Source organism: Canis aureus, chromosome 9, assembly GCF_053574225.1.
Source record: "Canis aureus isolate CA01 chromosome 9, VMU_Caureus_v.1.0, whole genome shotgun sequence".
Classification (NCBI taxonomy): Eukaryota; Metazoa; Chordata; class Mammalia; order Carnivora; family Canidae; genus Canis; species Canis aureus.
The window spans coordinates 48,033,978-48,051,995 of NC_135619.1; the positions used below are offsets into that span (position 1 = coordinate 48,033,978).

Genomic DNA, 18,018 nt, shown 5'->3' on the forward strand with positions numbered 1-18,018 from the left:
AAGGCAGACGCTTAACCGACTGAGCCACCCAGGTGCTCCTGTGCAAAGAATTCTTGATGCCATCTACCCAGATCCCTGTGTGAACATTTACCATATTTGCCTATTCCTTTATTAGTTTCTCTCCACCACTTCCCCCATCTCTATTCACTCCACACACAGTTTTCTGAGAGTGAATTGTAGACACAGTGCCCCAGGACTTCCATGTATTTTCTTAGAAACAAAGGCATTCCTTTACATGATTAGTTTCAATATAATTATTAAAATCAGGACATTGAACATTGATAGAATACTGTTTTCTAAACTACAGATCTTACTCAGGCATTTCCGTTGACTCAGTTGACAATAGAAAATCCCTGATTTTGCATTTGTTCTTTTTAGCTTCCTTTAATCTGGAGTTCTTTAGTATGTATTTGTCTTTCATGCTTTTGACACTTTCGGTGGGTACCTGCCATTAATTTTGTAGACCATCCCTTAATTTGAGTTTGTCTGATGTGTCCTTTTGATTAGATACAGGACATGCTTTTTTGGAAGGAAAATTATGTAAGTGTTGTGTTCTTTTCAGTGTGTCATACTGGGAAGCACATGATACTAATTTATCCTTTTACTAGTCATATTAACTTTCATCTTTTGGCTAAGGGTAGTATCTGCAGGGTTTTCAGACTCTGCAGTACTAATATTTGGGCTGGATAATTCTTTGTTGAAAATCAGTGGGAGGGAGGAGTGCTGTCCTCTACGTTATAGGATGTCTAGCATTACCTCTGACCTCTACCCACTAGATGCCTGCTGGGAACACACTCCCCAGTTGAGACCACCAGAATGTCTTCAGACATTGCCAAATGTCCTCTAGGGGGCAAAATTACCTCCCAGTCCTTTGAGAACCACTAATTATTGTAATGTGAACTGTTTTTTTCCAATAGTTAATAAATGTCTCATAGCAAAATATTTGAGATTTTATATTATGTCTCCTTGCCCCACAAACTTCCACCTACTTGTTTTCAATAAATCTATTGCTATTACTTGCCTGCATCATTTATCATTTGATGGTTGCCAAATAGTGATTTTCTAATCCCATCATTCCTTACACATTTATCAGTTGACTTTTTACTATAAGGGAGAATTTTTCTTTCTGTGCTTACTTATTTGTATTGCTGTGGATTCATGTTTTATTCAGTGAACTATAATGTTATATTTATTTTGATGGACAAATTGTCCCTGATTTGGCCATTGGAAGCCCACACGCTGCCCTTCCTGTTCTTTTGATTTATCCTTATCAGTCTTTAAGTACTTCCTTCCTTTTCACAGTATGTTCCAGGCTAATCTATACTTTCCCTACCCTAGCCCAAAACCAGCCTTTTCTCTGTGAAGGCCTAGTTTTTTTAGTCAATGTGTTATTTGTAAACTAAAATCTTGATGCTAGTAATGTTTATTACTAGAATGTCATTGCTTCTGGGCCCTCTGAATGGATAAAGCTAAGAAATATATTTGTGTATATACACGTGCACACATATATGTATACACACATCTTATAGCTATCTGTGCATTAAAAATAATAAGTTCATACTGATACGTCTGATTTCAGTCCTGTACCACAGGGTTCATTCTATTCTTCCTTCCTGTATTTGTAATTTCCTTCTGCCACAGTCAGAAACTTTGCTTCCACGTGGATACATTTTGAATCCTTAGAATATAAGCTACCAAAGATCTCAATAGCTAGTTGTAATTCTTAAAATCAACTAACATGACTTTCTTTTTTTAAATATCATTTTCAGGGTCATAATCGTATCATTGCCTACAGTAGACCAGTTTATTTCTGTTTATGTTGTGGTCTTATTTGGCTCTTGGATTATGGTAGCAGAAACCTTACTACAACCAAGTTCAAATTATATGGAATAACTTTCACTAATCCACTGGTGCTTATATCAGCCAGGGATTTAGTTATAGGTGAGTTGTCTTTAAAGTATCTCAGATCTTAACATAAATTTATTTGTATACAAATAGTTCCCTGATAAACAGATCAGTTACATAGTTAAAAATGATTTTAATAGGCTTCCTTTGCTGTTTATTGTAATCCTCTCCATGAGGAACAAAACTATAGGGCTATTACAATGGAAAAAGTTAATGAAAAAAGTTCTGTTCTTGAAGCAAATGTTCTTAAAGTTTTCCTTTGATTCTACATCTCAGATAACTATTATATGAAAATGGTTGAAATAATTTTAAAAGCTGTTCTTTATCATTGAAAAATTTATTTAATACCCAAGCAGTCATGTAGAAAGAAACAATTTAAAATGATGTTTTTTAAAAAATTGTTTTAATTTTTGTATTCATATACATTTTGTATTTTTTTAATCATTTATGATCTTAAATGATCTTAAGATCATTTATGATCTTAAAATGAACAAAAGGATGATTGTTATATATGTTTTTAACATGCTTTTCTTTTCTTCTGTAGTGTTTACACTCTGTTTCCCAATAGTATTTTTCATTGGTCTCCTGCCTCAAGTGAATACATTTGTAATGTACCTTTGTGAGCAATTGGATATTCATATCTTTGGTGGTAATGGTGAGTAGTTTCTTTTAAAAATTACAGATTATAGTTTTACAGTTTATTAATAAAGTAACATTAAAATACCTTTCTAATTTTCATTTTAGAATTGAAATTAAAAAGAAAAAGGCATTTATTTAATAATTAAAGACTGAGCAGGAATTAATTTGTAGATAGAACAAAGTAGTCAGATCTGCCACTTTTTTGAAAGATCCAGGAATAATGGAATTACATTATAAGAAGTGATGAAGTACCATTATCTAAAACTAAAAGTTGTAGTGAGTTTAGATGGAATCTGTATAAACTTATGAAATATTTGTGAAAGCCTATCCCAAATAAATTGACTTCTGACACATGACATTATATTTGGATTCTGTACTAGTTTATTTGGTATGTCTCTGATTATGGTTTCAGAGCTCTGTTATTTCTTTAGAATGGAAACGCCAAAACCAGATGCTTTTAGTAAAATATTTTACTAGATAAGATTTTTAGAAGTATCTCTGTGTTTAGAGTAAGATATATGGGTATGGATTGATACACTTAGAAATTTATTCCCCTCTTACATGTATATTTTACTTTGAAAATGAGACCATACCAGTATTACTCTGAAATGGATAATGGTTTGCAGAACTTGAAAATAATTTTATGGACACTGTGGTTAAAATACATTGTTATATAACTTAACCATTTAAAATTTTACTTGAAAGATGAGTGTACAACTAGAGAAAAAATATGAAAGGGAAAGAATTACTATATAACTTTTGTGATCTGTTTCTCTTCATACTCCACATTTGTAGTCCATATCTTCCAAGCATATGCATTGAAATCATCTCTGTTGATAAAATGTTATTGTAGCTTAAATTTTAAGTAATCTTAATCTCTTTCTATGTTGCTATGAATCTAGGGCATTTTTAGTGTTTGAAAAATTTTTGAAGGGGTATGAATTAGGAGTAAGCTGGTCTTCATAGATTAATGGGTAGAAGACTGTTTCAGTATTTAGGGCATGGAGGGGGCTTCGGGTAGGTAATTTATAATAGTGGGCTTCATCATATTGTCATTTACAAACTTGTGCAAGGTGTTAGTTTTTTAATATTGCCTAAAGAAAATTTTTTCATGTAGATCTTTTTATGATTACCATATAAAATTACTATTAACAAAAATCTTGTATCCATATTTTAAAAATAAAGGGTAACTATCTTAGCCATCCCCTAGTCCTTATTATTAATAATCCCACTGAATCTATTTTTTTCCACTTATCAGAATAGAATTTAAGAAAATTTTTTATTAAAATATAGTTGATGTTGACATACAATATTATATTAGTTTCAAGTATATGACATAGTGATTCAGTAATTATAAACATTAAAAAAATGCTTACCACTGTAAGTGTAGTTATCACCTGTCACTCCACACAGTTATTACAGTATTATTGACTGTATTCCCTATGCTGTACTTTTCATTCTGTGATTTATTTATTTTATAACTGGAAGTTTGTCTCTTTATCCCTTTCACCTATTTTGCCCATCCCCTCAGTTTGGCAACCACTAATTTGTTACGTGTTCTTGAGTCTCTCTCTGTTTTTGTTTTTTGTTTTGTTTTTTAGATTCCACATGTGAGTGAATCATACAGTATTTGTCTTTTTTTGTCTGACTTACTTCACTTAGAATAATGACCTGTAGGTCCATCCATGTTGTTGTTACAAATGGCAGTATTTCATTCATGTTTGTGGCTAAGTCTTTATCCATTCATCTGTTGAAGGACACTTGTGTTGCTTCCATATCTTGACTCTTGTTAAATAATGCTGCAATAAATATAGTGGTGCATATATCTTTTTGAATTAGCGTTTTCACTCTCTTGGGTAAATAGCCAGAAATGGAGTCACTGGATCATATGGTAGTTCCACTTTTAATTTTTTAAAGAACCTCCATACTGTTTTCCTTAGAGGCTGCACCAATTTATATTCCCATCAACAGTTGCATGAGGGCTCCTTTTTCTCCACATTCTCGCCAGCACTTACTATTTCTTGTCTTTTTGATGCTAGCCACTATGACTAGTATGAGCTGACATTGATTGTGGTTTTGGTTTGCATTTCCCTGATGATTAGTGATGCTGAATGTCTTTCCATGTATCTGTTGGCCAGCTATGTGTCTTCCTTGGAAAAATGTCTATTCAAGTCCTCTGTATGTTTTAATTGGATTATTTATGTGTTTTGCCAATGTTGAGTTATATGAGGTTTTTTAAAAATATATTTTGGATATTAACCCTTTATCGAACATGTCATTTGCAGATATCTTCTTCCCTTCAGTAGACTGCCTTTTTGTTTTGTTCTTAGATTCCTGCACTCTGCAAAGCTTTTTCAGTTTGATGTAGTCTAATTGTTTATTTTTGCTTTTGTTTCCTCTGCTTGAGGAGACAGATCCTGGGAAAATATTGCTAAGGCCAATGTCCAAGAGATTACTGTTTATGTTTTCTTTTAGAGGTTTTATGGTTTCCTGTCTTATATTTAGATCTTTTACCCATTTTGAACTTATTTTTGTGTATGGTGTAAGAAAGTGGTCTAGTTTCATTCTTTGGTGTGTAGCTGTCCAGTTTTCCCAAAGCCACTTACTGAAGAGATGGGTCTACTTTTTGTTGTTAGTAATTAGATCTGTACTTTTTTGTGAGAGTTAATTAACACATGGGAATATAAATGTACTTCTTTGGGTAATACTAGTTCTGTTTACAGAGACTAATATCTTTTGGTGAATACCTAATACATTGCCAGTTGTTTTAAGCCTCCACAAGCTTCATTTCCCCATACTTTTGTAAATAAGAAGATACATTCTTGAAGCATAATATAGGTACGGTTTTTTTCTGCTGTGTATAAACATTTATTACTTATAAGGTGGATATATTTTGTCTTGTATCAAAAATTGTGGGTAGTAAACCTTTGTCACTTTAAAATCTTTTGAAAGGATAGGATAATGTAACTGAATTTGACTGAATTTTTAAAAATCAAATGAGTAGATATTTCATTGTAGTCAGTATTACAACATTTTACATACTTTTCAGTGGCCTTTTAAGATGTGTTTTTTCCATAAATGTTTATAAAATGCTAAATTTTTTTCATTTTCTTGTCTAGCCACTACAAGTTTGCTTGCAGCACTTTACAGTTTTATCTGTAGCATTGTGGCAGTAGCCTTACTGTATGGATTGTGTTATGGCGCTTTAAAGGTGAGCAATACATGATAGTACAATTTTATGTTTAAGGCTATTTTTCTATGTGAAGATTGTTTTTAATTGACTAATAATGATGTAAGCCACCTTCCCTCTTTCTCCCTGGGGCCATTGTAGCATTGATTTCCATGATTTTTGTATTTTGAGCATTATTTTCATTCTTGTTTACTTTGAATTTGAAAGCAATTTCATGGTTAACGATTATTAAAAGTAAATCCTTTTTCAGGTAGTAATCATAGGTTAATATTAGAAACAGATTATTAAAACTAGGTTGGTGATAATAACAATATGAAATTAATTTTAGATCTTTAAGAATATATATATGTCTTATTCACATCAAGATTTCTTGAAGCTTCTGAGCACAAGTGCCAAGGACTGCAAGTTAAGATACATTCTAGTCAAAATTAATGCACTGAAATTTAATGTCATTATTGACTTACAAAGATCTGGATGAGCCTTAATTAGCTTCATTTTATTTATTTATTTATCTATTCATTCATTCATTCATTCATTCATTCATTCATTCATTCATTCATGAGAGACACAGAAAGAGAGAGGCAGGGACTTAGGCAGAGGGAGAAGTAGGCTCCTTGCAGGGAGCCTGTTGCAGGACTCGATCCTGGACCCCGGAATCATGCCCTGAGCTGAAGGCAGATGCTCAACCACTGAGCCACCCAGGCATCCCAATTAGCCCTATTTTAAAAAGATTGTCACCAAGTTGTAAACATAAAAATCTTAAATTTCTTGTAAACAATTCTCAACCTCAAGTTTTATTTTTTTTTAATCTTTAATGCAAGACAACCAGAGGATGATAGGGTTGAAAGGACTAAGAAAAGTGATCCATAGCATCCTTTTTTGCATCATTTATTCAGTAGCATTTAGGGAATGTTTACTGTGTGCCTGTTACTGTGCTAAACACCATTTCCTGCTTTTAAGTTGCTTGTCTGTTAGATGTGATTAATAAGTCAGTCAACACTTTCAGTAGAGGATGATGAAGGCTATGAAAACAGAGTGGTATAGGCATATAAGTTATCACCTTATTCAGCCAAAAGGAATTAAAGATAATTTTCCAAGGGAGTTCGCTTTTTAACCAATATTTGACAAACAGAAATTAGCTAGTTGAAATAAGGGATGAAGAGCCATGGAGCTCTCAAGAAAATGTGTTGTGTACAGGAAGCAGCAAATAATTTGAAATTGCTGGAGGTTTTTGGGTACATGAGGAAAGATGGCCTTTAGTAAGGCTGGAAACGTAAGCAGTAGCTGGATTATGAAATATCTTACCCTGAACTTACTGGTGTGGAGATGGAAGGCCATCATAATTTTTTTTAAGAGACTATCAGAATATTTTAGGTAAGGTAAAGAAATGATCAGTGTTGCGTTTCAAAAAGATTACTTATAGTCTCTGGTGTGAAAGGAGATTGAAATATAATCAAGAAAGATCAGAAATCGGGTGAGTTGTATTGCAATCTTGAAATTATGAGGGACCAAACTAAAATTAGATTCAGTGAATGTATTTGGAGACTCTATGGATAAAGAGAAAAAAGCCAAAAGAGAGTCCAGCATGACTTCTGGGTAGAGTCTGGCTTGAACAGCTGGTTAGATAGTGATACTAGTGCCTAAGATTGGAGATCTCTGAGTTTAGCGAGGAAGGTGGTTGTTTATAGATGGACACATTAATTTGATGACATCTATGGGGTATTTGAGAGATGCATAGTGGGTAGTTTATGTAGAGAGGTTTGAGATAATGATGAAAAGATTTAGGATTCATCAACTCAGTGAAAATGTAAGTAAAAGACTGCTAACCTGGGTTGACAAGAGGAAATGGATGCAGATAGAACCCTGGAAAATGCTGATATTTAAGTGATGGATAGAACAGAATCTCACAAAGGAAACTTCAGAGGCAGAATTGTCTGAAAAAAGTTTTTATTGAATTTGGCAGTTAACAGGTTATTGGTGACTTCAACAAACCACTTCTTTGATGTTTTTGCGGAGGAAGCTAGATGAATATAAGATTGGGTTTGAGTAAATATTAAGGAAATGTAAGATACTCTTTCTAAAATATAGTTGGATAATGTGTACATAATGGGGGTTGTTTTCAGGTTTTTATTTTTTAAAAGATCTGAGACTTGATTTCATTTCAAGGTGGGGGGTACCCAGTAGAGAGGGAAATACTTGATGGAGCTAAACCAAGGAAAGAATTGGAGGCAGCAAGATCCAAATGCAAACTTCTCCAAGGTGCACTGCCTGTAAACCATCCTACGGTACAGATTTTAGATCTGTGCTTTAAGACATGTTTTGGAAAGTGAATCATTATTTGGAAGTTGGAATCGTAGAAGTTAACAGTGCAATAAGTTTTCTAGACCAGTGTACAATGGGCTATTTAACTCTAATTATCTAGCAGAAGAAGAGCAATTATAAAACTGCCAAAGAATCCTAAAGGTACACAGGAAGATAAATTATTTTCTTCTTTGTTGGTGACGTTTCATTATACTCTTTTAGTTTTACATGTCACCCTTACAGTAAATCTGCAGATTTAGAACATTTTTATATGGTAATGTGGAATGATTTTCAAGACAAGCCATTTGTTTTTTCAAGATTTATTGAAGTATAATCAACAAATAAAATAAGACATTAAAAGTGTATTTGATGATCTGAATCACTGTGAAAGGATTCCCCTCATCAAGTTAATACATTTATTACCTCATATTTATCTTATTTTGTTTTGTTTTGGTGAGAGCATTTAAGTTCTACTCTTAGCAAATTTCGGTTATACAATAGTGTTATCAACCATAGTCATTATGTTATACATTAGATCTTCAGACCTTATTCATCCTTGTAAAATATTTTTAAGTTTATTTAATTTTTAATGACATATAATTGACATGTATCATTAGATTAGTTTCAGATGTACAACATAATTTAATTGTGTGTATTATGAAATAATCACAATAGGTAAATATTGTTCATACAGTTACAAAGCTTTTTTGTGTACATTCTAATGAGAACTTTTAAGATCTTTCTCCTAGCAACTTTCAAATATGCAGTGCTGTCTTATTAAATACTGTTGCCATGGTTTGCATTACATTTTAATGACTTAGTTATCCTATAACCAGAAGTATTTGTACCTTTTGACTTTCACTTATTTCTAACCCCCCCCCCCCACCAGACCTTTACTGAAAGTTTATACTCCTTTACCAACCTATTACCTTTTACCTATTACCTATTACCTTTCCCTATTTCCCCAACCTCCCAGTCTCTGGCAGCTATTTTCTATTCTGTTTCTATGAATTTGACTTTTTCTTTGAAAAAAAAAATTTCACGTATACATAATACCATGAAGTATTTCTCTTCTCTGTCTGGCTTATTTCAGTTAGCTTAATGCCATCCAGTTTCATCCATGTTGTTGCAAATGACAAGATTTCCTTCCTTTTTAAGGTTGAATAATATTCCTGTATGGGTGTGCTATATATATCACATTTGTGTGTGTATGTGTGTGTTTTAATAAAAAGGAAGGTAATATCCCCCCCAAATGGATGTTTCCTTTGTGCTTTTTTTTTTAAACATACCCAATGGCTTGTATATACATAGAATAATGATAGAAGAATATACAAGAAATTTATAACCATAGTTACTTCTGGGCAGTTGGATACATTGGGAGGCATTATTACATACCTTTAGGAATGGATTTTCTTTTTATCTATACAGACTTTTATATTTGTTATTTCTGTTTATATTTGTTATATTTGATTGATTTGTTTTCCTTTTGTTTATTCTTTCATTTTTCCTTGAACTTTTTTAGCTCATTAAAAGCTAAAAATTTTTTTCTAAAACAACTTTAGTGCATCCTAATAATGTGTGTATACTTTCTAGATGCTTTCATATATTTTTTAAAGATTTTATTTATTCACAAGAGACACACAGAGAGAAAGGCAGAGACACAGGCAGGGGGAGAAGCAGGCCCCATGCAGGGAGCCCGATGTGGGACTCGATCCTGGGTCCCCAGGATCACACCCTGGGCTGAAGGTGGCGCTAAACCGTTGAGCCACCAGGGCTGCCTGATGCTTTCATTTTTTTTTTTTTTTTAATTTTTATTTATTTATGATAGTCACACAGAAAGAGAGAGAGAGGCAGAGACATAGGCAGAGGGAGAAGCAGGCTCCATGCACTGGGAGCCCGACGTGGGATTCGATCCCGGGTCTCCAGGATTGCGCCCTGGGCCAAAGGCAGGCGCCAAACCGCTGTGCCACCCAGGGATCCCTTTCATATTTTTTAAGAGATTGCTAGAATTTGGATGTTCAAACCCACTACAGTGGGTAGAACAAACCCATCTTTTAATCTGTCAAAGTCGGTCAACTTCTGTTTTGTTTTTTCATAGTTACTGAAATTTCTCCCACTTCTAACCAGAGTTCATTGAAAAATCACGTGGTTTGGTTTGTTTTGCTATTTGTTTTTCTAGTTAGTGATTCAATAAAGGTTGTAGTTACTATCTATTTAAATATTCATGAATTATATTGAATGTATGAGTATTCTAAATTCTTGATATAAATAAGTGATTTTGAGATCAATTTAAGTATGCTTTTCTTTTGTCTGAGAGCAATAAAAAAGTAGTGTCAAGAATTTGTCAGATGAAAGCAGGAATTTTTAGTTTTCTCCAAACACTTGTTTTGCTTTAGTTGAGGAAGAATTTATATATTTCTTTATATAAGAAATCCATGTATCTTAGACAGTTTGATAAATTTTAACAAATACATATACCTTTATAATACACACCCTTACCAAGATGTAGTTCCATCACCATGAGAAATTTCCCTCATATTCCTTTTAATTCCCCCCCCCCGCCCCAACTACTTTTACTGTAGACTTGGTGTTCTTGAAATTCATACAAATGGAATCACACCTCTTTTGTAGCTGATATATTTTGTTCAATATAATGTTTTGAGATTCATCCAAATTATTGTGTTCCTTTTTCCTGCAGGAAAATACCCCATTTAGTTTTAAATCATCCCTACTCCCATTATATGTATATGTCAACTTCTCTGTTGCCTTAGAAGTGAACATCTGAGTTGTTTAGAGTTTAAGAATATTATGAATAAAGCTGCAATGAACATACACATGTTTTCATTCTTCTTGGGTAAATCCCTGAAATGGAATTGCCAGTTTTCTAAAGTAGATGTACTGGAAATCTTTTTTATTAGTTTTAATGTTTACTAAAGTTGTACATGTATATCTTTCAAAGAATCAGATATTTCTACAATACGTATTGCCAGGAATAACCATCCCCTCTCTATCCCTTCCTTAGAGTTGCCACTTTCAATTCTTTATGTTGATTGTTTTGGTATTTGCCCCCCTATGTCTAAGTAACTAACTTTACGCTTTGTGTATATTGTCAAGTTTTATGCATTATCCATGGACTCTGCTTTATGGAAGCTGTAGGCTAACTTACTTTCACCTCTCACTGCACATCTCGACCACACATGGTCTTCCTTGCCTGTCTCATATACCTGATATGTTTCCCTGATTATCACTGTGCAAATGCTATTCCTACACACAGTTTCTCTTTTATTTCCTTATGTATTTATCTCCCTTTCATTCTCAAACTCCTATATTGCTTAACTTCCTTCTCAGTAAATCCAATCATCAGAAGGTTCAGTTCTTGACTTTATCACTTAACAAATTACTTGAACCCTTTGTGCCTCAGTTTCTCATCTGTAAATTGGGGAGCAGTGGTATATATCTCTAAGGATGGTCATAAGAATTGTTTAGGAAGGGGAACCCAGGAAGGCTCAGCGGTTGAGGGCCTGCCTTTAGCCTAGGGCATGATTCTAGAGTCCTGGGATTGAGTCCCACATCAGGCTCCCTGCATGGAGCCTCCTCCCCCTGCTTGTGTCTCTGCCTCTCTCTCTCTCTCTCTCTCTCTCTCTCTCTCTCTCTCTCTCTCTCTGTGTGTGTGTGTCTCTCATGAATAAATAAAATCTTAAAAAAAATTGTTTAGGAAATAGCAAAGATCTAAGAATGGGGCTTAATATATAGTGTTCAATATGATGATAATGATGTTTTGATGTAGCCATTACAGAAAGATCTGTATGTTGTGTGATGTGTAACAATTTTCAAGACTTTATTATTAAATGGGGAAAAAAACCCAAGTACTATAATAAACAACCATTTGGATTCCCACTCCTACCATTCCCGCTTCTTGAGTCCCAGAGAAAGAAGGAATAGTATGCTGTTTACCTCACTGGCCATACTTAAGAATTTTTAACTATTCCTTTTGTCAGTATTATCTACTCTTTACCAGATATCTTGCTAGTAGACTCCAGAAATCTTGCAGTGAGCAGACATGAAATGCGTATCTACATCCACATGTTTGGTTGACTTTAGAAGCTAGCCTTTGCATTATTTATTTTGGGGAATATGGAGTTCATTATTCAAGAGCGCTGAATGCCTACTCAGTTTTCTGGAAGATAAAATGGCAGCATATTATGAGCAAAGGTATCAGGATAAAAGCACAGCGATGTCAGCATTCTGTTTTATCTAATGTGTTGTACTATGTGTTGCTTTTTCCCTCCTCTATTATACATAATCAGACGTGTGCACCAAGTTATTTCATTTTTCTAAAGGGAGAATGTAGTTTACCGTAAGCTTAATACCACATGAAATATGAAAGAAATCAAGAGCGACATCTATCCGGCGCAAATGTTTCATTCCTAGTGTATAAATAGAGCTTTAGTACCAAAAGAAACCTGAAGATGATCTAGTAAAGTTCTAGTTCATCAGAAAGTAATAAATCTAAATTTATCTAGAAAAGAATACAATTGATAATATGGCTAAAATTTTTTTGTTAAATTTAGTTATCTTCCTCCAAAATACTGACATGAAAGGATAATATAATAGATGATAAAGTAAAAGCATATTGTTCTCTGAAACAGAACATTTTTTTCCAACAGGATTCTTGGGATGGCCAGCATATTCCAGTACTTTTCTCCATTTTTTGTGGTTTATTAGTGGCAATATCCTATCATCTCAGCCGACAAAGCAGTGATCCATCTGTACTTTTGTAAGTGCAATCAATTGTTACTGAATTAAAGAAATTTAAATAAGTTTGGATTTCTTCCAGATTTAACTTAAGATCTGTTTTCCCACCACCTTGTCAAAGTGCTGTTGACTTAACTGTATTGGGTTTCAAATATATTAACTTTGGATCATTCTAATCAATTTAGCTAGGATTGTTCGTTAGCTTTTTCTCTTCTAAAAATTATGTTTTAATAAAAATATTCTTATGTGCTTATTTATAGTATTGTAAACTTTTTAGAAATTATCAGTTACTAATGATTAAATATGCTTGGAATGCTTGATTTTTTTTTTTTGTAAGATTTACTTATTTAGAGAGTGAGTGTGCCTGTGTGCATGAGTGGGAGGGGCAGAGGGAGAGAAAGAGAGAATCTCAAGCAGACAGAGCTGAATGTAGGAACCCAGCATGGAGCTCAGTACCACCACCCTGAGGTCAGGACCTGAGTCCAAACCAAGAGTTGGATATGCTTACTCTATTGCACCACCCAGGCACCCCGGAACACTTGTCATAAACTTCATTTGTCATTTGAAGTACTGGTTTTCACGTTATGAATTGATTTTTTATTATTTTTCCTTCCTTCTTTCTTCCTTTCTTTTCTTTCTTTCTTTCTTTTTTTTTTTTTTTTTTAATTTAAAGCTCTTTGGTACAATCCAAGATTTTTCCAAAAACAGAAGAGAAAAATCCAGAAGATCCTCTGTCTGAAGTAAAAGATCCACTGCCTGAAAAACTTAGAAATTCTGTTGTAAGTTTTAGCTTTTTACAATCATCTAAAGATGTAAATTTTAGACAGTTTGTCATGTTATATAATGAAAGCCTTTTGTAATTGGGGAAAATGTGTGTGCAAATAATATATTGTTGACTGCTTTTATGTCAGATTTTAACCTGTTAAGAAATGCTCATTCTCAAAAGTTGTTACTGTATAAAAGAGTATGCTAAATATTCATTTTAAGATTAGGTGAAATGAAGTAATTTCATTGTTTATAGAATTCTTAATCCTATTCAGTTTAAATTAGGATTTGAAAGATCCATATATTAACATAAATTAGATTTTCTTGTTACTGTTCTTGTTGATAAAAACTGTCCTTGTAAATCACCTGCTAATCTTAGTGTGTTTTATTCCTCTACAGCAGTCTGAAAAGTGTATGTGTGTTTATTTTTTAGATAGAAGGAGATAGCAATTATCTCTACTAATTTTATTTATACTTAAGAAAATGTCATAATTTAAAAATTTTCTAATTTAGTAAATTCAATGTCTATATTTTAGTAATTATTTGAAAAATGAATTTTATAGATGCATATCTGTTTTATGAAGCAAAGCATATTTCTTAGTTATTTTAGATTATTTCCACTTGTGAAAAACTGAATTTATATAGGTCTTGAATTAGTCATGACATTTGCCTTAATGAACTTGAGCTGTTCACATGTTCTTCAAACTTGAGAAGTATAAAGCTGCCTCAGGATTTTTTCTGACTTCAATTTCCATGTTAGCAAAGCATATTTCATGTTACACGTAGTAACATATTTCTAAATTTAGTTTAAGGTTAGCATATACCTGTGGGTCAGTTGATGACTAGTTAAGATATTGAGAAGTTTCCGGTTTACTATAACCACTAAAAGAACCAAAATCCAGTAAGTAAAATAAGACATGTAGTTTCAACATTTTAAAAAACCAATGGGAAAGCATAACTTTGTTATCCAAAACAGTATCCCCCTATAACTGATATAGTGATTTAAGTACATCATTTCCTTTTGTGTAAAAATGAAACATACAGATCAATTGAGAGAAAGAAATCTTCATTCTAAAAGGCTTTGTATTGAACACCAATAAAAAATAAATTAAAAAAAAAATAAACCAAACATAAATAAAAATAAATAAATAAATAAATAAATAAATAAAAATAAAAGGCTTTGTTAGAGGAGCCCATGGTTGACTCAATTGGTAGAACACGCATCTCTTGATCTCAGGGTCATGACTTTGAGCTCCATTTTGCGTGTAGAGATTACTTAAAAAATAAAATATTTAAAAGTAAATAAATAAAAGACTTTGTTATGTTATACAGTGTGTAGAACTAGTTTCGTTTCCTTGATATTTCCATTGTCAAACCAAAATATCAGGAAATTCAGGAAGAAAAAACTTATAGCTGATTATTATGTATAAGAATTATCTAGAAGAATAGGATCGATAAAATTATTTTTTTTGACTGTGGGAATAAAAGAAATACATATTTTTGAATTTTGTGTAATTGTTGGATGATTCTGTTTTGTTCCAGAGTGAGCGTTTACAGTCTGACCTAGTAGTATGCATTGTAATTGGTGTGCTGTATTTTGCTATTCATGTAAGCACAGTGTTCACAGTATTGCAGGTAAGAAATCATTTTGATCTTTTGATTGGGGGAAGATAACAGTTTAGACTCATTTTTTATTTGGTTGTAATATTCATCCATAGTGCTGAAATATATGACTTTTCATTCGGTTTTAAAAGTATTTATTTTCTTATGGTTTCTCTGGGTCATGACTCTGATTGTAGCTTAGCTGGATGATCCCAGTTCAGGCTGTGTTACAATGCTACAGTCATATGGGGCTGGCATCAATCGAGGCTGTCAGCAGGCCTTAGTTCTTTCCTGACCATTCGCCTGAGATCTGAGTTCTTCTCTATATGACCCTCACCATAGGCTGCTTGAGTATCCACACAAAATGGCAGTTGTGGTCTAGAGCCAGTGGTCTTAGAGTGAGAAAGCCTACGACAGAAGCTGCAGTCTTTTATAATTGATATCTGGTGTGGCATACCACCACTTCTTTTGTACGTGTTGATCTACGGGGCAACCTTAGTACAAGTTTCAGAAAAACCACATAAGAAAACAGTGTTAATACTGAAAGGGAATAAAGGGGAAAGGAGAAAAAACGAGTGGGAAATATCAGAAAGGGAGACAGAACATGAGAGACTCCTAACTCTGGGAAACGAACAAGGGGTGGTAGAAAGGGAGGTGGGCGGGGGGGGGGGGTGACTGGGTGACGGGCACTGAGAGGGGCAGTTGATGGGATGAGCACTGGGTGTTATGCTATATGTTGGCAAATTGAACACCAATAGGAAAGGAAAGGAAAGGGAAGGGGAAGGGAGAGAAAGAAAAGAGAGAGAGAGAGAAAGAAGGAAAGGAAAGGAAAAGGGAAAGGGAAAGGAATGTGAGAAAATGAAAAAAAAAAGAAAACAGTGTTAACTGTTTTTAACGTTTAACCACATAAGAAAACAGTGTTAACTGTCATCTTTGTTGACAGATGTTTGGTTTTTAGATTTGAAAATTGACTTTGCCATTTTCTGTTAATAAGTAGAAAATTGAATTGACAAATTAGAAGTTCTATGGATCTCAAAAAACACTTTTAATTTTCTCAATTTTATTCTCCTTTTAGCCTGCTCTCAAGTATGTGTTGTATGCATTGGTCGGCTTTGTGGGTTTTGTAACCCATTATGTACTGCCTCAAGTCAGAAAACAGCTACCATGGCACTGCTTCTCTCACCCTCTGCTGAAGACAGTAGAGTACAGTCAGTACGAAGTTCGGAGTAAGTATTTTGTTAACATTGCTCTTTTTAATATTATGGACTTTTTGTCGTTGGTTTTTTTTGTTTTTGTTTTTGTTTTACTTTAGTAGATGACAAATAAGTATCATCAAGTAACACTTTGGCTTGTATTTGTTAGATTTGTTTTTTTTGTTTTGTTTTGTTTTTTTAAAGATTTTAGTTATTCATTCATGAGAGACACAGAGAGAGGCAGAGACTCAGAGGGAGAAGCAAGCTCCTCGCAGGGAGCTGGATGCGGGACTCGATCCCTGGACCTGGGATCACACCCTGAGCCAAAGGCAGATGCTCAATTGCTGAGCCACTCAGGCATCCCTGTTATACTTAGATTTGAAGCTGTAATGAGTCAAGCCTTTTGCAGGATGCTTTAATTTCAGTTGAAGTATAAATGTCAGTGCCACAAGACTGACTTCCACAGAATAAGACTTCTTTCTATATTGTTCTTAATAGACCTCTCAATGACCAATCCTGTGCATGTCTACAGCTTCTCTCTCCAGTCCTTATCCTTTCCTTAAGTTTTCTTTTCTATATACAGGCAATCCAGTCCTCCTTAAGATTTCTTTGAAATATTTTTAGCTCAAAGCATGGGGGAATAGAGAGAACTTTGTTCCTGTTTCTATCGATAACACTATGTCCCACTAGAGAAGGGTATAAAAGAGTTGATCAGATGAAAAGAAGTTTAAAACACTTGTAATGTTCTTTCTTGTTCAGATTTGGGATAAAGTATAAAATGCCCCCCAAAAGAGGAAGAGGGCCAGTCTACTTTAAACTCTGACTTGACTTTCATGTTGTAAGTAGTTGGTCTTTGTTCATTGGCCCTATGACTTGTGATATACCATAATTCCTCATTTTAGAGAAATAATAAAAGTTCATAACTATGTAATCATTTATTATATATCTGTGATTAAACAAGCCAATAGTTTGACCTCAAACTTTTTCTTCAGTTAGTGCATTATGATAGAGGATTCCTCAGTTATTTGGAGATAAATTAACTCGTTTTGAGAACTCTGATGCTTTTTTTTTTTTAAGATTTTTTATTTATTTATTCATAAGAGATAGAGACAGAGACACAGGCAGAGGGAGAAGCAGGCTCCATGCAGGGAGCCTGATGCGGGACTCGATTCCAGGACTCCAGGATCACACCGTGGGCCGAAGGCAGGCGCTAAACTGCTGAGCCACCCAGTGATCCCCAACTCTGACGCTTTTAAAAGCCTTCTATACCAAATTTGACTATTCATTCTCAAAGCAAATTTCCTTGGCCTTTTAGTAAAAGCTTAGAGCATCCTTTTGAAAGGAATCTCTTTTTCTGATCAATAGGCCTTAACAGTGGGCTTAAAATAATCCTGTAAACCATGTCATAAATAGATGTGCTATCATCCAGACTTTGTTGTTTCATTTATAGTACCACGGGCAAAGTAGATTTAGCATTCTGAAGGGCCTGAGGATTTTTGGGATGGTCCATGAGCCCTGGTTTCCACTGAAAGTCACCAGCTATGTTAGCCCCTAGCAAGATAGCGTGGCTTTCGAGGCTTTGAAGCCAAGCATTGACTTCTCCTCTCTAGCTGTGAAAGTCCCAGATGGCATCTCCTTCCAATAGAAAGCTGTTTAGTCTACACTGAA

General features: G+C 34.0%; 1 protein-coding gene across 13 annotated transcripts in view; it reads left to right on the forward strand.

The window, feature by feature from the left end:
* The window catches only part of PCNX1 (pecanex 1), a 163,706-nt gene that overhangs the window by 101,183 nt on the left and 44,505 nt on the right, over positions 1 to 18,018 (forward strand). For all 13 annotated transcript variants that reach the window (XM_077909812.1, XM_077909815.1, XM_077909813.1 and 10 more), the window contains 7 exons: positions 1,770 to 1,941; positions 2,450 to 2,560; positions 5,664 to 5,755; positions 12,703 to 12,812; positions 13,464 to 13,569; positions 15,098 to 15,190; positions 16,233 to 16,383. In XM_077909812.1, the coding sequence (XP_077765938.1) occupies positions 1,770 to 1,941; positions 2,450 to 2,560; positions 5,664 to 5,755; positions 12,703 to 12,812; positions 13,464 to 13,569; positions 15,098 to 15,190; positions 16,233 to 16,383 (835 nt within the window). The remainder of the gene's footprint in view (positions 1 to 1,769; positions 1,942 to 2,449; positions 2,561 to 5,663; positions 5,756 to 12,702; positions 12,813 to 13,463; positions 13,570 to 15,097; positions 15,191 to 16,232; positions 16,384 to 18,018) is intronic.